General features: G+C 38.8%; 1 protein-coding gene across 1 annotated transcript in view; it reads left to right on the top strand.

The window, feature by feature from the left end:
• eng (endoglin) overlaps positions 1 to 21,881 on the top strand; it is a 50,669-nt gene that overhangs the window by 21,091 nt on the left and 7,697 nt on the right. The window contains exons 4-10 of the mRNA XM_071900893.2: positions 4,146 to 4,259; positions 9,131 to 9,305; positions 12,603 to 12,783; positions 13,788 to 13,893; positions 14,190 to 14,385; positions 15,073 to 15,224; positions 15,580 to 15,810. Coding sequence (XP_071756994.1) covers positions 4,146 to 4,259; positions 9,131 to 9,305; positions 12,603 to 12,783; positions 13,788 to 13,893; positions 14,190 to 14,385; positions 15,073 to 15,224; positions 15,580 to 15,810 — 1,155 coding nt within the window. The remainder of the gene's footprint in view (positions 1 to 4,145; positions 4,260 to 9,130; positions 9,306 to 12,602; positions 12,784 to 13,787; positions 13,894 to 14,189; positions 14,386 to 15,072; positions 15,225 to 15,579; positions 15,811 to 21,881) is intronic.

Genomic DNA, 21,881 nt, shown 5'->3' with positions numbered 1-21,881 from the left:
CCCTACCTATTACCCAGCTAACACATTATGCAACAGCGACGTAACTTATTGGGAGTCACTTCATTTGATACACAGGGGACCCAGGTGCAAGAATTTCTGAGCACAAATAGTGCAGCGCAGCACCCCTTCCGTGCACAAACACAGAGATCTATTTGCTACACAAATCTTTGCCTTCAGAATGGCCATCATCCGTTAATTAATTCAGCAGTGCTTTTCAGATAAGGAGTCAGGACTGATATGGAGTTAATTGATAGTATGAATTTATTGTAAGAGATCATCAGGGAGAAAAGTAACATCAACTAGCTAACATTTAACTGGAAGTAGCACTAACATTAACATTAACTTGACTGCAATGTGTGGCTAGGTTGTTGAAACAGTGTCTGTATAATAGTATAATTACTATCTGGCAGGCAAACTGGCTATGAACTTTCTACCTGATGCTAGCAGCCATAGAGCTAGGGGTTGCACAAGTGTGCCAAGTCTGCAAACATAAGAGAATACTATGACCTATCACCTCTGCCTAATTTCCCATCATTCTTGCTGCTACGTCATGGTGAAAAGAAAGAATCACAATTCTCTAATAAAATTAGAATTAGCACAAAAAATCTCAATTATGCTATAGCACAACATTATATTAAAAGAAAATCTGTAGTTTTCTGGGTTAGGGTTAGTTAATTTTCAAGAAATTACTATGCAGAGAGGCATATTGGATCGATACACTTAACACACTTAAGCCCTTTGGTCTTAATGAAGAGCTAAACTTGTCATGTTTGTAGCCCCGAGACAGCAGGGGCTCTATGGATCGCAATGTCGGTGGGTCGGTCGCTGTGTTCACCAGTTTTGGTCACGTGGGTGAAAGTGCAGGGAGTTAGATTGCAGACTCTCAATCGGGACACCCGAGTTCAATTCCCGACAAAGACACTTCCACAAAATTCAATGTCGCAGGGCTGTTAGACTTGTTAGTCTTGTTTACAGAAGGACATGTTGGTGTTTTTGGCCTGCGCCACTGTGGTGGGACTCCCTGTCCTGCTGCCTTCATCATTGGCAACTCCATCGCGCGGCGAGTAATAACCACCAAGGCCGCTGTCGAGTGTTTCCCAGGGGCTCGCCTAGATTACATTAGCAGGCTGTTGCCTAGTCTTCTTAGAAGTTACCCCTGTTTGTTGTTATCCATGCCGGCACTAATGACGTTTCCTCACGCCAGGGCTCAGAGATTCTAAAGAGGCAGAATGCTAGCCCAAATGCTATCAGCTAACATTGATAAACACCTACAAAATTGACTTTTACCTAAGTCCTCTCATTACTTCAGTCACATCCTGGTGATCGTGAACCATAGACCAATCAAACATGCTATGCACGTGACTGCCCAGTTCCCTATTACCAACAACTTGATCCATGTTCCTCTGAAACCCACCTGTCTCTCGACCATCACTCTCTCAAATAAGTCATTTATCTATAAAGACTATTGTGGAGAACTCTCAAGACTTCTTTATGGCTCCTGAAACCTGTCTGAGTCTTGGAGACTCCACCCCCCTGATTGAGGCAACACCATCTGGTTTTTATCATTTTCACCTACCTCGGCCATCTGGCTGCAGTGGAGGACTGGCAGTTTTTCACAGGGCTTGTTTCAAATGTTTACCTGTATCATTTGGTACTTTGAACTCTTTTGAAGGTCTGAGTTTTCTAATTTCTAGTAAAGTCCTTCTGCTCTGTGCTTTAATCTACAGACCACCAAAGGTGAAGGGTGATTTTATTCAGGATTTTTATGAGCTCTTGTCCATTATTATGCCCAAATGCTGCCGTGTCAATGCACTTACCACTGTTTTTTTTTAAAAATTGAATCTTATTGAGTCTTTTAATTTTATGGGCCTACACATTCTGACTCATAGACATTAGTTCAATGTGGTACCCTCCCACCCCTGACATAATGTGCCCCTTCTTCCTCTTTCACAATAAAGACATTTTCAGAGGCATTCCAGTCATCGGCCGTCACCATCTCAGATATCCACCCACAGAGCACAGAGGAGTAAAGGAGTAAATTCCTTCAATAGCACGTGCACAATCATCCTTGATGGTATTAAATATAATATATAATATATAAATTCAAAAAAGCCAGTCCCACCAGGATTTCGCAGACTTTTTTTCTGATTATTGCAGCCTAAAGTGTTTGATTTTGCAGGGGCTTTTTTCCAAAATTTCAATGCAATTTGCAATGTTTTCTCTCTCTCTCTCTCTCTCTCTCTCTCTCTCTCTCTCTCTCTCTCACACTCACACACACACACACACACACACACACACACACACACACATTCTTGCTTGTATCTCTCTCTCTCCCACCATCTAACCAAACTTCTTACCACTGGACTATTTACTTTATCTCTTTCTCGCTCATGCAGTCTGTCACACACACAGACACACACACTGACACTACCAAGAACCTGATAAATTGAATCTTAACACTCACATTTGTTCTTTTAGCGCTTGCTAAGTGCTTGTTGTAGCAGCCTCTGTCACAGTGATTTGCCTTCTCTGTTGTCTAGGTCTTTCAGCCATTCTCCTGTGTGCTTTGCGGTAGAGAAGCGGCTGTCAATTGACAACTTTTGATTGTGGTCCACCACAATGTTGCACGGGGTGCAAAACAATTTAGTAGAAATTTTCATTGGTAAATGGGAAATGTGCGGTGTTGTCTGCATACGTAGACCCAGAAACAAGGAAGTAGCCTAAGTTTGGTGACGTGTACTTTGACCATTTTATGCGGGAATATTGTGGTGTTTGGACAAAATTGCAAGCTGACGCAAATTTCGCAGGGATTGGTTGAATTTGCGTTAATTATTGCGATCGCGAAATCGCAAAATACTGGAGGGACTGAAAAGCTAAACCTAATGTTTCTGCCTGGGTTGATGAGAACATTTGTGCCCTTAATAGAAAGTGCAGGAAAGCTGAGCGGAGGTAGAAGTCAAACAAGCTACATGTCTTCCACGATATCTCATGATTAGATACCAGAAGGCTGTTTAAAGATGCAAGAGCAAAGTTCTTTTCCAACCAGAACTCTGTTGTTCACTCCCCTCCTGGTTCTGCTGTTCAAGCATCTCCTGTAAAGTGTGAGGAATTTCCCCTAGTTACATTTCAGATCTTTTATCCCACTACGAGCAGGAGCGCAGTCTGAGATCCTCGGGTAACAACCTCCTGGCTATTCAAAAAACTAAGTTCCTAAAAAGTTCATAGACTAAGGACAAAGAGGGACCGGGCCTTTGCTATCAATGCCCCCAGACTTTGGAACACCCTGCCCTTGGAGATCAGGCTAGCAGGCTTGGTATCGTCCTTCAAATCCCTTCTTAAAACTCACTTTTATAAGCAAGCTTTTTTGTAACTGTTCTTTACCTGTTTTAATATGCACATTACTTGCTGTCTTACTTGCTCTAGCTACTGTATGTAGCATGTGTGGCACAGTTTTTGAGTTCTTGGTCCTTGTTGATATGCTGATGTGTATTATAATGATTATTGTATCCTCAGATGTTTTGTTTATGCTGTTTTTTTTTCTTCGAACTTTCTATCAGAATTGACATGAACACACAAGTCAGTTATTAACTCATTATCATCTCATCATCATCCTGTTACGCTGTTATTTTAAAGTTAATTAATAGGGTTGGGACGATATATCGAAACTCAATTTGTCGCAATACAAAAATGTGACAATACGGATCATGGAGCAGAAAAATGAATCAAGCTCTTCATCCAAATTATATTATTTACACTTTGTAATGACATTTTTAAATTGTTGTTTACATTCTAGCAAGTCAATACCATTGCTAGAAAGATTTGCGGCTCAGAAAAAAGCACAATTCTGTATACTTTGTCATTGAACTTTTATTTATTACATTATATTGTGGTTGTATCGAATCGTGAACCGCATATCGAATCGTGTTGTGAGATAAGCATATCGTCCCATCACTATTAATTAAATACATTTTATTTTTTAAAGTTATTTTAAAAATTGAATTTGCAATATCTCAATAAAATTTTATTTTTGTCCGTTTCGTGTAACAAATGTTATTCTCTTGACACCCCCCTCCCCCACCCCACCCCTCCCCCCCTCCCCCACCCCTACCCCCCTCCCCCACCCGTACCCCCCTCCCTGTTCCCAGGATGCCAAGATGTTCTCTCTCAACATGACCACTGCCAAGCCAATGAACCTTATCCTCACAACACCAGAAATGTCTTATGCAGCATACTACATTAACACAGATGTTAACATCTACGTGAGTACAGTCTTTTTTGTTTTATCTATCTGTTGTCTTTTCATTTCTTAACTGACTTCATTTAATAGAAATCATGAGAAATGTGAATAGTCAAACTAAATAATACAATCTGATCTGTCTGACATTCAACCTAAAAAATAAGCAGATGCAATAAGCATTTGCAATCAGGCCCCTAAACTTGGGAACAACCCACCTACCTACTTTTCAAGAGAAGTTGTTTTTGCTGCCATTATTCTGTTGTAGTATTGTTAATTTTTGTTGGAAATCGAGTTCCACTTGAGCCACACAGATTTGTGCTCAAGTGCACTTATGGCTGTGCAGGGAATTACAATAATATATGCACTTTCCCTGCATTTGAGCACTGGCAGCTTATTTCCAGTACATCCTTCATGTCCTTTTATTTTAGTGAGTATTGATCCAGTGCTTCTTAGTTGTAGGTGGAGGATCAGTTGATGTACTGACAGTCCTGGGTTTGACATCATTACTGCTAACTATAATCTTAGATGGTCAGTTACCAATTTGAACCTATCCATCCTCAATCCAGCTCCAACGTTTGCCACCTCAAGGTGTGGCTGTTGTACTTCGCCCCACCATTCTCTCCAACACAATGTTTTCAAAACAATCACAGAAGTGGGGCGATGCAATATCAATAGAGGCACAATTTCATCAAACGCAGATCGTAGCTTTAAAGCTGTGCTACAGATGTTTCTGGAGATTGCTGGCTAGATTGAGGTCACCAATCCCCTTGGTGTTACCCTAACCCCAACCCTAGTTTCATGAGTAAGTTTGTGTTCACAAGTTATTGTTAATTTTGCCACTTCCCAAAATTGCTTGGCTTATGGCAGCCAAACAATTTGGGGTACCAACAATCTTTTGGTAACTTTTAGACTTGTGAGTTCAGAGATGCTGCATGCCAAATTTGGGGAATATTGGATCAACGGTCTAGGAGGAGTTTGCAAAAATAGGTTATTCAGAAAAGTGCACATTAGGCTAGATCCAAGGAATCTGTGGAAAAAAAAGAATTTCAATCAGTTTCCAAGTTATTGGCCAAAATGTAAAGTTGCTTGTTATAGTGCCACCATCTAGCCAAAATTCAGTGAGAATACAGCGAAATACATTATTTGTGGCACAGCCCTGTCGACTAAGTGGGGGTACACACACAGTAAGCATTTATTAACACAGCATCACATAAAAGTTAATGAGTGCCATGTTTTTAACAACCTGATGCGAGTGCAGCCATTTCACCATCAGGTAACGAGGTAGCGACTGCACCTCCTGCTCAGTCTCCCACCGTCATTTCAGTATTTAGTTTCAAGTTATATATAAGTTCATATTTTATTTTAATTAATTGTGTGAGTGTAAAGCAGGGCATTACTGAAAAAGAACAGAGGTGCTCAGTGAATAACAATATGCAGAATAGTGAGGAATATGTTGCTACTACAGAATTCAATAAAAGCAGCTGTCTTTGTTGTTTTTCCCCAATAAATTATGTAAAAAGGTTTGATAAGATTTGTATTCCATAAGCAGATTCGATACTGAATTCAGATTCAACAAAATGCTTTCAAACCCCAACCCTAATCACAGATGTGTAGCCCACTGGGCCAGTTTGGAGAAACAATTAACCTTGTTTACTCTTGACACTCCCCAATGGCTTCTCTGTGAGAGAGTTTGCGTTTTATTGCTGCACACAATAAACTGGGTAAAGTGGCCAAAAAATGAGTGCTTGAGTGGTCAGCAATGAGAAGGGCTAATGGCATCTATTGTAACATTTATGTTCCAATGAGATTGGAGATTTTGACTTTTACACACTGTTGTCAAATTATATCTGGTGAGTTGAATGCAGGGAAACCACAAACAATACTTTTTCTCATTTGCTTGAGTAGAGTTTCTAATTAAATTGAGGACAAATACTTCTACAACTGTTACATTTTGATAGTTGTGCTGTATTGAAGTAATTTTTTTTATTTTTTTTTTATATTTTAAATAGGCATCTGTGATCATCCTAATAAGGTTATGAAGGTGATTCAAGCATAAAAATATCTATTATTATTGCAACAACCCAATGAGTTCCTCAATTTGGTTTCGAAGGACAAATTCATGTCTTGGTCTGATAGGATTGAGGGGTCTAAATAAGTGAGATTGCCTAAACTTCATTTAGAAGAATTGTTTTCACACACCACAAACCAGTGAGGATGACGAAATGTTTACAGGAATGTCAGCAGTTACTGATGTGCTGACAGCAGTTTGATACCATATCCTGTATCATGTCCTGTTGAGGGCCTGGATAACATTGCCTCTGACTACGGGATGTTTTCGTGGGATGAGCAGTATCACTGGGGGAGTAATAGTGTTTTACTGCAGGCAGATTGAGAACAACAGCATCTGTTCTGTGTCTGAGGAAGTACGTCACCAGCTTGACAGCTTGGCTGAGGACATACCCAGTGCGCTATCAAGCTGTGATAGTCACGGGTGTCCTGGTGGTGGCTCAGTGGTCTAAGGCACGTACCATGTAAATGCGACGTCCTGGATTTGAGTCCGGCCCAGGACCTTTGTTGCATGCCACCCCCCCCTCTCTCCCAGTCTTTTCCTGTCTGTCTCTACTTTGAAACTCTCTAATAAAGGCAAAAAAAAAGCTGTGATAGTCACAATTCTCCTTAGAGTCCCAAAGGCAACCTGAGTGCATAGGGTCGGATTCAAAAAGGCCATCAGCATATTTTTGCAATTTCTTACAATCTTGTAGGGCCTCATAGCTCTTTTTCAATATACTTTGTCAGTTTATTTTGAATCTCAAAATGAATGGCACATTTTTCACCTTCATGCAACTGACTTAATTCCCACATTTTATAATATGCTATGGCCTGGCTTAGTCTCTCAAATACCTCAGTAGAAATATATCAGGATGTATTCCACACTAAAGCAATAGACCACCAGACACAGAAATGGCTTTAACGCCTATACTAATCTTTTTTGGATTTTTGAAGTTTTTCCAAAAGGCTCACACATAGCCATAAAAGTGACTTTTGTTTCCCTGACTCTTGTATTCTGTGACAACTGTGAGCTCAGAATAGATAATACTAAAATGTGAGGGTCATGATAATGGTGTCTGGTCATCAGGGTTATGGCACCTAACTGTCATGGAAGGGTCAATGCAAGGTAAATGATAGATGAGAGGAGAAAGGAGGAAAGGCACGGAGCCTACTGTCTGAAGCTTATCCACCCATTCCAGCTCATACTGAGGGGAAGGAAGTCTAATCAGAAATTTCTGGAATCTCCGGTAGACACTGATGCTCCTTGCTCTGACTATATCCTTGGGATCCTTGAACTTTACTGTGAGGCTGCACAACGTCAAACTGATTCTGGAGTCTAATGTCAGATAGTTTGTAATTTTCCACAGTAATTATTTCCCTCCTCTTTTCCAACCCTTCAGCCTCTTTCTGGTTCTAAAGTGATTCAATTCTGTAGTTTCCCCACACTCTATTTTGATCCAACCTAAATAAAATATTAACGTAGAAAGACCTACCACTCCCCTTTCAACATTTTTCTATCGTGCTACTACGTGCAGCTACGTGACATGAGCATGCACACACACACACACACACACACACACACACACATACACTCAGATAAACACAAATAGTCACCCACATTAAGCCACTCAGGAGAGAGCTTTCAGTCACTCAAACACACACACACCCTTGATAAAAACTAATACAATAAAGAAAAGAAAATACAGAAAATAGAAAGAAAATACAATAGTTTATCTTCCCAGCACACTACCATCCCACTATTTTCACCCTAAACGAACAGGGAATAGCACAGAGCACACCCATGAATTTGTGCAATGTAGCTTTGTATTACTTGTTTTTTGCATACCCTCCATTTTTGTGAAATACCAGTCATAAAACATAAAACCCCTGTGGTTTGTGGTCACCCCTGGTCCAAAAATAAGATGTCGATGTGCATACTAGTTGGAATGCAGTGGGTAATAATGTTGAAAACATTGATGGGACGTAGAAAATAAAGTCATTGTTGAGTCAGAATCCAATAAGAGTCACTTTATTCATCTGCTGCGTATATATTAAAGGACACTGCTTTCTTAAACTTTCTGTTTGGTCTAATGATATAATTGTGCTGTATAAAACTAGAGTTTCCCTCAGGAAAATTAATTTTTCATGAGTGTAAATAGGAGTGTTTAGCTATGTACAAACAAGTAGTAGTCTACTCTGCCAGTAGACAGGCCCCCCTCCTTCATTCCCAACCCCCACCGCTATCTTCTCATTCATGTAAAGTCCATTATTTCCCATTGGCCCAGACAAGGAAACAGCAGAGCGTCTGGTCGATGGGATGGATGTATATATTTATACCCTGTATAGAGCCAGATTCCAGCCGACTCTGCTGACGCACAAAGTTAAAAAAGGTCCCATTTCCTGGCCCCACTCAGGAAGCAAAGGAAAGACCTTGGCTCCAACAGGGTTGTGCAACTGGGCTCGTGGACACTTTACCATAATAAACATTTCTTTTCAACAGAAGCCTGCTAAGAGAATAGGGAAAGAGGAGGGTGGGGGTAAGACATAGTGACAGAGAAATGAGAGAGTGAGAGGGATGGGCAAACGTGTTTGTTGTGACAAAAAATGAGCAAACATGAGGTAAAGTTCTATAAAAAAAAAGCTGACTCACTCAATACTTTGGTAGCAATAAGTTGACAGACAGGCTTGTGGCTGGATGAATAGTTTTAATTGCATTCTTTTATATCCTTAAGGACATTTCCTAGATAGCTTTCCAATAACAGTGATTCTGACTGATTCTGGGCTTTTTCTGTTAATTGTAGGGTTAATGAGGCTAATCAACAGGATTTTTGTTATACTTTCCAGGTAAACAATGACTCTACACTTACCTTATATGGTGAACATGGAGACAATGTCCACAAGCAAGACTTCCCTACTGAAAACGAGGAGCTGGTCAAGTGGGCGACACAGAGGTTTGGGGGTGTGACCTCATTCACCACGGTCCGAACACCAAAAACAATCTTCTCTACTGGAAGAGAGGGTGAGAATTATTTGTGAAACCCAGCACACAGTGTACTTACATATGGTTATGAAGTGTTAACAGAGACGCTGTGCTTGAGATGTGATAACAATTCATTTCAGGAGGCAATTTTCTGGCTTGATGGTAGAGGTATGGGTTCTCAGAAAGAATGGGAATGGAATTACAGTAATTCTAGACTAATAGGCCCTTTTCACATTGTCATGGTAACAGCTAAACTTCCTGTGGCAAGTTTCTTTTTGTGACAAACCAATCCAACAAAAAAAACAAAATTGTAATGGTTACGAGCACTAGATACATAATGTAACAAACAAATTTTGGGCAGGTTGTGGAGCGATTTAGTGAAGGCCACAGCTGGCAACAGTTAGTTGTAATGCACCGGTTTCTCAATGCAGAAGCATATGATCAAAATGCATCAAAATGAATTACCAATATGTCTGCCCACTGCCTGTACAATATGAAAACTTTCTAATGGTTTAGCATTCTGAGATTACATCAGATCACCACAGTCATCACAATATTGTCAAGGTCTATCATTGCATTTCTGATTCATTAGCCTTGTCAGTAGTCCCCGGTCAAATGTGTTAATCAGCAAATACATGTAGTATGATTTTTATATTGAATGTGTTGAACACTATCTGTGGCTCAGGCTTGCATCTCAGCAGTGAGCAGAGTCAAAGGGCACATGGTTGTTTCCAGACTCTCTCTCTATAAAATTGATCAGTTACCTGCTCTTACCCAATGTGCATAATAAAATCCCTCTCTGATGAAAATACTGGCAAAATAACTTGAATAGGGTCACATTGCATTAAAAAGCCTTTGAACATAATTTTAAGCTTAGCCCTACATCTACATAACTTCTCCTCTTTTTATTGCATTTAATTTTCATAGCAAGTAATTCCATTATGTCATCTCCACTTTACAGTAATGTGCCCCATCGCAATTTGGCAGGAAAAGGAGTACTAAAGTACATTTGTTATACATTGGCTGTTAATGATAGAATAATGCCACACATGGTCTAATTTCTCAACCAATGAATACACACATACAGATAAATGCTAGATATTTTGTGTATATAGAACGGAATAATTAATGAATGTGTGTTTGCATATCTTGCTATACGTTTTATTTTCTCATTTGTTGTCAAAGCAAACAAATCTGTGTTGTTTGTTTCTGATAGTATCATTTCATATTCAATACTGTATAGCACTTTACAACCAGTAGTTTATAACTCATAACTATAATTATATTGAGTTTGGTGCAACAAAACAGCTTTTTGTGGGATAGGGTGGTTGTCAAAAATCTGTCAAATCTGTATGAAAAATCCCTCATAGTGAGAAAGACAGCAACTCCCAAGAATGGACTGCCACCACAATCTTCCTTTTTAATACATAACGCTCACTATAACTGATGTATTTCGACATTGTGTCTTTGTCAAAGATTGCATAGTTTGAATTTGGACGCACTATTTTTCTCTCCTGTGGATAGACAGTCAGGTGTGCCAATCACCACAACATATAAATTATGCAGAATGGTTCAGCAATAGAGATTAATTACTGTCACCATTTCATGTATGCAAAAGTACACACGACACTAGTTTGAAAATATAGGGGCCATGGTTTGCTTTCTTATAATGCCTGGTGATGGCATGTTGCACATTGCCGGTTCTAATTGAAGTTTTGTGTTCAGCCACTCTTAATTTTAGGGAACATTTGGTCTGATCTCCCTATATTAGTCCATATGAGCAGATGAGGATATACTGTAAATTACTTTGGCAGTGGAACAGTTTACAAAGCTGTTTAGTTTTATCTTTTGGCCTGTATGGCGGTATGAGATGAACTAGCTGTGTCAGATATTTGAACAGTGGGTGCAATATCCTTCTGGTTTTGATTCCAAGTATGATTCCCACTAAAAGAAAAGTTGCCAAAATGTAATGACTTAATGATTTCAGGCAACTAAGCACATCACGTGCATTTGCCAAATATGCTGGAAGTTTGCAGAAAATGGTTACCAAAAAAAAGAGTGCAATGGCCAATGCCTCCTATGCCAGATATGGTGGGAGGGAATAGTGAATATTGTACATCCTTGTATTTTTAGGGAGTTTTACTTATCCATTTGTTTGCAAAAGCAGGAGAGCATCTACTACTATTTTTGACCTGCTGATAAACATTCACTCCCTCCCTATTTTGAACAAACTCATCCCCCCTTTTTTTTGGACTCTTTCCTTGGGACACAAATTGCCAAAATTGACTACTTCCAAGTCATTTACAATTACAATATAGGCATTTAGCAGACACTCTTATCCAGAGCAACTTACAATTAGTGCATAAATGAACATTCCTCAAGCATCAACAGGGTAAGTAGCCAGATAATTCAGAGTGCCATATTAAACAAGAAAAGTGAAGTAAAAAGGGGTCAAGGTTGAAGCCAATGGGAGCCAGTGGAGTGAAGATAGGCCGCCTCAACGCTTTATGTCTGTTATGGCTAGTCTTTGTGTGGGAAGACTGCCACTCTAGAAGAACTGGATCAAATATACTAAGCTAACAACTAGCAAGAGTGCTCAGCTAATTAGCTGAATGTGTAACAGAGGGCTACAGAGAGTGGGGTATTATATCAGAGATATTATAAATGTTTGTAGTGTTTCCAGGCTATCCGCCCACTCCGGATATAAAAGATGAATTCTATCAAATAGCAGCTAGCTTAAATTAGTTGACTATAGTAATCAATTATTTACGAAATCTACTGTTGCATATTAAGTGCACTGAAATTCTTTCGTAGGTGTCCCGAGAGTGATTAAAGCAATATGTTGCACCCATATTCCATCACCACAGCCCTGGGGAACATGAGGACTTTGAGAATAAAAAACATTTTCACAGTCTCAATGTAATGACACAATATTGTATCAATGGAAAGTATACCCACTGTGCCTTCATGACGGGAGCACTGTCACTGTTTGTATATGTATGTGACATGTAAGATTGTGTAACCCATATTTTCAAACTAGTGTTGTATGTGCTTTTGAATAAATGGTGATTCTATATTATTGATCTCCATTGCTGAAGCGTGATTGGCACACCTGACTTTGATTTTCTAAGAGAGAAGAAAAGTAGGTAATTCAAACTGTGCAAGCTTTGACAAAGACTCAATAACAAAATGTGTCAGTTTTAAACAATAAAGGAAGGAAGATTGTGGTGGCAGTCCATTCTTGGGAGTTACCGTCTTCCTCACTATGTGGGGTTTTTCATACAGGTATAATTATATTGACTTATAATGCTGATTTTTTGATTTGTGGTTTTACAGGAACCAAACTTGGCTCTAGTGACTGCACACTTGAAAATGAAGATCCATCAATTAAGCACTTTATAGAGTTTGAAACAATACCCTTAGCTTCTTCATTCAAATCTTGCTCCATGCAACATCAGAACCCCAGTGATGAAACGGAGCTTCACATCATAAACATCCCAGAGAATGCCACCATTCGGTAAGCCTTGACATTTGCAAAACTTAGCATCATATGGTATTATAGTATGGCTTTGCTATGGTTGTTGACAAAATGTCTAATAGCTGCAATGCAGTGCATCTGTACATTAGCAATTTATGACTTACTAACACAACACAATTTTTCAAGTATCATCTCATCAGTTTTTTTTTGTTTTGTTTTTTAGGATTTAGTTTTATTGTTAATCAAATTATTGCAATAATATGAAACAAATCAATGTTTAATTCATACAATTTTGAGGAAATACTAAAATACACATACATCTACAGTGAGACAGGTAATGAATCAGTAACTTATTAAGATTAGATATTACATATCATAAAACAATGGATCTACAAATATATATAACAATGAAAGGTAAGTTTATATAAGACAAACTTAGTCTACCAATGTAATGTCATCAGGCGAGCTATAACAGCCCGGGGAACAATGCAAAACCTGATCAGCTTTCATTTTCAAATTGGACTTGCCTGCTGATGTAAGGCTATGTGTGTTCATAACATAGGCTAATAAGACGGGTGTATTTTCCCATAAAAATCTTGCCTAGTACAGCTTTAATGTTTGACCGAGTCATTTAAAGTTGCTAGACAACTTGAATTATTGGGTTTTACAGGTATATAAAGTTGGGTATCATCAGCATAACTATCAATATAAATATTTTCACAAATAACGTGACCTAAATGAAACATCTATAGAGACAAAAATGCGACCCAATGTGGAACATTTAGGCATGCCACTACCCAAGACAACAGAGAAATGAGAAGTTTGAGACATAAGATTTAAGCCATTTCAAAATAGAACCTATAATTCCCACACAATTTCTGAGATGGTCAGTTAAGATGCTATGATTGTCAAATGTGGCACTAAGGTCAAGAATAAGTTGAAGTAATATATTATCCTTGACCTTAGCGCCAGGACAACATATAACTACTGTATAGAGAGTCATTTATGGGCAGCCTTGTAATTTTTAATTCTTTGTGTTCCAGCTATGTATCAGTTCATGTGGATACAGAGAAGATAATCAGTGTGTTCCTGCGAGGCCCTCAGGGAACCACGTGGAGCTTCCATAACCCACGACACACAAAGTTTGGTGTAAGCAACACTACACACAGTAGTTATAGTCATCATATTTATTGTCCCACAACCACAACAGGACCCCACTGTACATATTTTTAATATCTTAGGATTTATTAAGGGGTCAAAGACTTTCCATTCTGTCACTATACAGTATATACAGTATATACTAACTCACTTCATAACTTGATGAAACAGTCTCTGACACACAATAAGCTTTTCCATGGCAGTGAAACTGTACTTAATATTAATTCCAGCCCTAGATCAATGTCACTCATAACTGATTTATTTTTACTTTTCTTCCCTTCCTACAGTCCAACAATGAAATCCTACTGACCAGCATCACACATAGACTCATGCCTTCACTTACATTGAACAGTGACAGTGCAGAGGATGTGCAGAAGAAGGCTTTGGATCATTTTAAAGCCAATACTTTCACCAGCTACACTGAAATCAGTCTAGACGTCTCCATGGTTTCACTGGTGCTGGGAAAAAAAGATAACCCTTCAGGTAAGATGAAGAAAGGTGGAGAAGTTGTGTTCACAATCTTTGACAGATGCTCTATAACTGTTGTAGATGCAGTACTCTCAAGATGATGCTTGCAAGGCCACGATGAATTTGATTAATGGGGAGCTCTATTAGAGTTCTAAACCCTTTCAATCATAGGCTGCAGTATGACAGTACTTCTCTTTCTAGTTATTTTCTCCTCAAGAGTTCAATCAGAAGTGTTTGGTTCAGTATGTAGGTAAAGCACCTGCCTTTCAAGCTCAGGATTGTGGGATCAAACCCTGGCCTGTCTTTTTTGAATCATAAACTACCAAGAACAATAGGTTAGGATAGTGTTTCCTTTTTTTTCTCCTTCTCCTTCTCCTTCTTCTGCTTCTAAAAGTCATCTTCAATCATATTGGCTTAATGTAATTGGACCCCGCTGATTGCTTGCAGCTGTATTTATTATTTCAAATTATGTTCTATGCTGCAATGCAAATTACCTCTGAGGATTTTAGTTTTTTTGTTATGTTTTTTATTCGTTCATGCATATATACGTATATATATATATATATATTTTTTTTTATTTACAGGTATATATATTTATTTATTCATTTTAAAAACAAGTTACATATATATAATATAATGTAATGCACCTATATATACTGTATATATACTGTATATTATATTAGCTTTTTTTTTTTGTCTCAGTTACAGAAACAGCACAAAAACCAGTCATCTCCACTACAACAAGCGCCCCTCATCAGATGCCCCTGCTGATGGAGCTGTACTCCTCCCCAGACTACCGTTCTCCCCTGGACCCCAACACTAAGGTGCAGAGTGACAAGAGGATTTATGCAGAGGTGAGAACCCCATTCACCCTAGAGCCACCCTTTTCCGTTTCTTGTCTGTATCTCACCAGTCTCCCACCTCACCTCCTGCTCAATAAAAGTTCAAAATACATTTGCAATCTTCTACAATAGTTACATTATGATGGATTCACAGTAAAAAGAGAATGTGTTGGTAGAGCTACAGGGCCATCAACTGACAGATCAGGTGCATCAATCCAGCAAAGTAATATGACTTTGTTGAAATAACTGTGGGCACAAATGATGGAACACATCTGCTACGTTCTTGTCAGGGCACCAGCATGATGCCCACAGATGTAAGTCATTTCCATTTCTCAAATTATGTTCTGTCCTCCTCTGTCTCCTATAGATCTCAGGGCACACTTTAGGGGAGATTGTCCTGACCATCAAGGTGATCAGCTGCTTTGTGCGCTCCAAGGGCTCATGCCCCGTGGTGAAAGAGATGCCCTTCATCCCTGAGGCCTGCTCCACAAAAGTCTGTCCCAACAGTACCCGAGTCAGCTTCTCTTTGGATCAGCTTCAAGAGCTGGCCTCCACCACCTGGGACCTGGAATGCACTGTCAAACTTTGCTACAGTGAGGTAGGAATTCATGTATGAGTTGCCGTATAGGACATAGCCTAATTCAAACTTTACCTTGCGTATGTACACATAGTTTACCTCTCACATACATACAGAATATGAGATGCTTTCTGCCCAGCTACACTGCAGCCATTGGGTGTCAGGCATTGCCATCAGGTGTCGGCCATTGAGTGAACACTCCCTTTAAAGTCAGTTGACAATGCTACACGGGCTGTGTTGAAATGAAAAGAGGCATATTTGCTGGATGTTTAATCAATCATATATGATCTATCATTATAGATATAGAGACTAGTGTAAGCTACTATGTATCCTTTCATAGAAATAGGGTTCCAATTAAGATAGGATTATGATGATAATATGCAAATAGGCTACGTGTCAGTCCAGGCCATATTGTATGCCTCACTTTTTTGTTTTACTTCTGTCTGGAGAGTGGAGACAGGACTGGTGCATAATGCTTGCGAGTTAATTCTGTTTTCTTGAATTTTAACAGTTGATTATTTTTCACCTGTGTAAATTTCAGCACCATGACTGCAGTAGGCTCAAACTACATGTTAAATTGAGGTAATCAGAGCTACAGCACATCTTCTCAAAACAATATCCCACTGCAGTAACTACTGATCAGAGAGGAGTCAGTTAAGTTTCAATGTTTTATCTAATGTATTGTTTTGAGAGGATGGGAAGCTTGAGATAACCTAACAAATCAATCTGGGATTTAATCCAACTTCCAACTAATAACCAACAACCAACTTCCAGCTAATATAATCAGGCGAATTCAAGCCTGGTGTGTTCACAACTTTAAAACACAGACCCGAGATGTCAAGTATGGATCATCATGCACTGCAGCATAGTACATAATTTGAAATAATAAATACAGCCGCAAGCAATCAGCGGGGTCCAATTACATTAAGCCAATATAATTGAAGATTATTTTTAGAAGCAGAAGAAGAAGAAGAAGAAGAAGAAGAAGAAGAAGAAGAACTCTTAGAGAGTTGCGAGGTTCACGGTCGTGGTGCAGCAAATATTAATCAAATAGTACGATGAATAAAATATTATAGCAAAAAAAAGGCAACACCATCACCACAAACAAAGCCAGAGAGAAACTTTGGCAGATACAGCAGATAAGCAGTGTGCACAGATTCTGACAAGAGTAGGGATGAACTCACAGAGAAACAAGCTGTTGGCTTCGTTGGCTAAGGTGCTCACCTTGTAACTGTGGCATCCTGGGTTCAACTCCAGAGGGACATCATATGATCTTTCTCTACCAACATATCAGCCTCTCTTCACTATGAAGTTTTTAATGCAGCAGTAATGCACAAATATTTTTTATAATTGCACTTCCTTCTAAATGAAATAAAAAGGCTTCACATTCACAGCAATATTTTTACAATGTGTTGCATTTGACAGGAGGGCTTGAAGAAGGGGAAGAGGCCATTTTTAAATATCAGTCTGACTCCCACCACTCCCCTGCTCATGACTCCGTAACCTGGTGACAGCCAATGAGGACACACACACACACACACACACACCATCACACACAGAGTGAGCAAGCACACTGAGGAGGAGAGAGAGAGTGCATTCCATTACATAAAGGGTGCGTCCCGCTACCGTAGAAATTCCTTCCTCCTTTCCTCAACTACATCCTACTGTCCTTTGTGACCCAGGGGCTGATGTTTGCCCCACCATCTTGCCATCACCAGAGTATTCTTTCAGGAAGTATTTTCACATGCCACACCCCAGACCCTCCCAACTAAATTTTAAGCATCAGCAACAAAGACAATATGGACAGGATTATCTTGCAAGAATATCACAGGCTAATAATGATAGGCTTGCAGATTATAGGCTAGATATTTTTGAGTATTACATTTCTTTACTTGAAAACATTTATGTAGGCTAGCCTGTAGGCGTAATGCTAAACTCCATAAAATGTTTGTAGACTATGGCCGACATACAGTAGTTTACGCTATGTAATCCTACTTATTAGATGCAGACTAGGTTTAGTGACAGAATTTTGTTTAATATAATCTTTATCATAGTGCAATAAAACAATAGTGATTGGCTATAGGATTTTTGTTTGTGATGGGGCTACTTCATCTACAATGGACTCAGACTTTTATGATGACAGAAGGAAACAGCTGTCCCTATTCTGTTCACTTCTCCAAGTTACCTCCTGGTAGGAGAGAAGTGGTAGTGAGGGAGGAGAGGAAACGAGCAGTAGTGAAGACAAACAGGACGCACCCAAAGATTTCTCCTCGCCTCATCCTCGTCTCCTCCTCGACTCCTCGGTGAAAGGTCACAGGGGAAATGAGGAGAAGATGCGAGGAGGAGAGGAAGCGAGTGAACTGTGTCCTGTGAATTGGAATGTACATATTGAAGTGACATTTGAAGCGTGGCGTTTGAGGCTCCTCCCGCAGGATTCCCGTACACTCCACGGATGACAGCTGTCGAATTATTCTAAGGCTCATATTTTATCCACATAGAAACGTTTCACAAAGTTAAGATTAATGTGGGATTCATCTAAACTATGTTAACCCCACATGAGCCTTGTCTACCTCATAGAGGTAGACCACCTAAAAGAAATTTGCAACACCTAACAGAAATTAATTAAGCTGATGTGTGTTACTGTCAAACTTTTATCCTTTTTGCGACTTGGGTTAGGCAATGATCATCATATAGGCTATTTGACATCTCACTAGCAATGGACCAAAGTTTTATTCTTTTTATACCCCTAAATGACCATAGATCTAGCTGTAAGAACATAATGTGCAAAATGAAAGGCTGTTAATGAGGCTTAGTAAAAATGTATTATCCCCGAAGGGAAATTCCATGGCAACCAACACAAACACTCACAAGTGATTAATACAGAATGAAAGACGCATCAAGGTTTTCAAATGCAGCAAACCGGTCACCAAGAGGAGATTTTCAGTCTGGAGATTAATCAGCTGCTGCGTCTCCTCCTCTGTTCCTATAATCACATTCACAAGCCTTAAGCCTTAAGTGACCAATCTGTTACTTCTGCCTATACCGGCAAAGTTTTATATCCTACAAATCAAACAGAGCTGTCAGCATATGAACAGTTAACATAACACTTAACAAAAGTTACGCTAAGATTTAAAACCTATTACTCTTTGGAGAATATATAACATTATACTTTGGGCTACTTAGAACTGTGGATTTTATCTTTTATTTTTTCTACACATTTCTGATGGTATGGAGGTGGGCTTATATAGGCATGTGCCACATGTCTCATCATCAGGATACACCTGTGTATCCTCCGGCCACGGCTCATTAGAGGACAGAGGCGAGGAGATATGAAGGCTCCTTCATGCGTCATTTAACCATTTGGAACATCCTTAATGACAGCAGCTAATTTTTGGATGCCAAGTCAGCGAGGAGACGAGGACAGGAGGATGGAGGATAAGACGCATTTTGGCCAAATGGAACGCACCCAGAGAGCTGCCTGCTGGCTGCAGTTATTCCAATCAAATTTACCCTGTAGTCACGTTTGTAATGAGACTGTTTTCCTTAATATACACAATTAACATCTTCATTAAAAACCCACTGGAGTATAAGGTCATTTTTGCAATTTTGCTATTTCTGTTTACCACGATACCACATATCGTTCTTTTCATCACAAACTCAGCTATAAGTGTGGCTTATCATTTTGTCAATTCAAGAGACTGTAATCTTCAAGAATTTCGCTATTTCGTTGGTCAAGAAAATGCTGCTGATGCTCTGAATAGCAAAAATTATAAATTAAACACTGGATCAATTAAATAGCTATCAAAATAAATGGTGGATTGAATAAAATGCTATCATATTAAATAAAATAAATATAATTAAATGTTACATCAAATAAAATGCATTTAAAATTAATATTAAAGTGTTAAAACACTACCAAATTAAATGATTGCACAGTGAAATTTAATTATTTACAAATCATCATTGTATTTGATCACCATGACATTATTTATTTTACAAGCAATTTAAACAATTCAATTTACTGCATTTCCAATCGCCACTGCTTCATTAAATTCATTCATGCTTTCACTACCGCGTTTAATTTGATGCTGCTTTCAACGCCACTTCATTTGATTCAATAGCAGTTTCACCATGTGTCAATCAAATTGCCTCGTGATTGGCAGCCCGTTGTGATGCATGCTGGGCAATCCCAATCGAGATTGGTCGATGACAGCCATATGGGACAACTCTGACCCCTATAGATAGTGGCATACTTAAAAATATGTTTCCATACAAGATAAGGTTGCACTCAGTCAGTATTAATATATCTGGATTATTCCACTTGATAAGTACAAGTGACATAATAGCCTCCGCATAGTGGAAACACTGTGGTTTAAATACCCTTCAGATTGGTTATATGCAACTTTTATCTCACAATTTAAATAAAATGTTAAACCTTGTCATTGGTGTCTGTTTCATCCCTTTAATTTTATTTATATGTCATTTAAAACAAGAGCAAATAGTGGAAATACTACTTAGGTAGTAGGGCACGGCCATGCTCCTAAAATTATTATTACTATTGCAACTGCCATTTATCTCATGAGTAAATATTAATAATCAGTGTATAACCAACTAGCCAGTCTAGCTGGTTAACTGGCTCCCCTCATGTTATTTAATGTGGCCAATTGGTAGATCTGTCAGCAGGAATTATTCTTTACAGTCAAACTCTGCGATCTAGTAGCACTGGAATTACAGAATAACTTTACTCTCCTGCAAGTCACACATGAAACTTAAATGTTATCAACTGTCCAACCGTTGATAACATTCAGGAATATTTGTTAGCAACCTCGGCATGTTGCACGGTCAACTATTTGCAGTGGGTACACCATTTCTTTATCAGCTGAATTGGGCTTCTGTGTGTATGCTCACGTTGAGTACTAATAGACACGCACATCTGAAACAAATGAAGTTAATTAATTAGTTTGCACACTGTAATGCTCACAATACACATTTAATCATCAGCTATGTGACGTTTCAATTTACAAATCATGACCAGCATAAGGCCACAGGTGACAAGCGTCTTACTAGCACAAAGCTAGTTTTCACTTGTTACCCTTTACATTTTCAGATAGGTCTATTCTAAGCAGTAACAAATTTACATTGAATCACAATTCTAATTTGATTTATTTCTTCCTTCAGTTCAGAGGTATAAGTAAAACAAAAACAATGTGCTGAGTGTGCTCTGTAAATCCATTTTATTTGTCATTTCTTTTCCTTTTGATTTGGAATAAAGATGCAATACATACAAATCAATACAAATATTTGTTAATACACATCAGGACAGAGCTAATAATCAATGCAAGAGGCAATCCCATGGATATACACATTTTTGAGTGGTCATTTTACTAATACACAATTGTCCCACTGAGTCGCAGAATTCCCATGTTATTCCAGTGGCCTAGGACAGTTTCATATTCTGGACGGGAAAGCCAAAGCTGCTTCATAGACAATGAACAGGATACTGTCTTTGTGGACCCAGGCATTTGTCATTTGAGCTTTATTAAGGGATTTATGTGTGGGTTCAGAGCTGTTGCGTTATTAGAATATAAAACTCATTCATTGTTCCACAAAGTATAGCACAGCTTCCAGTTAGATGACATAAACTGACTAAACATGACTAAACTGTGCTAGTCCATTCCAGAGAAATGTTCATGATGTTGTCATGGAAATAAATAATGATACTGTAGATGAGACTCATTGTTAATGTGTTACAGCAGTCTGTTACACCATGTGTTACTGCATCTCCCTGGAGTGTCTATGGAAACAGCTTCTAATGAATCTAAGGACTCCTGCGCACGTTCACCCTCTCTCACTCAACCAGATCAATATTTGATTCTTGCATGCATATTTATAAAAATGTTTTATTCAGGCCAGTATATGAGAACTAGTGTGGTTGAATGACAGACAAGGTAAAAATTAGATAGCAGTGTGGTATAGTCCATTTGTGAGTATGTTGGTACTGGTGTCTGGCACAGGTACATCTGTATTTTCTGAATCTTGGCATATGTATAATCCACCATGCAGCAATTTATTTCAACAATGTGTTTCAAATT

This window comes from Centroberyx gerrardi, chromosome 2 (assembly GCF_048128805.1).
Source record: "Centroberyx gerrardi isolate f3 chromosome 2, fCenGer3.hap1.cur.20231027, whole genome shotgun sequence".
NCBI classification, from domain to species: Eukaryota; Metazoa; Chordata; class Actinopteri; order Beryciformes; family Berycidae; genus Centroberyx; species Centroberyx gerrardi.
The sequence above is the reverse complement of the archived record's forward strand: the minus strand, read 5'-3'. Positions and strand labels throughout refer to the sequence as shown.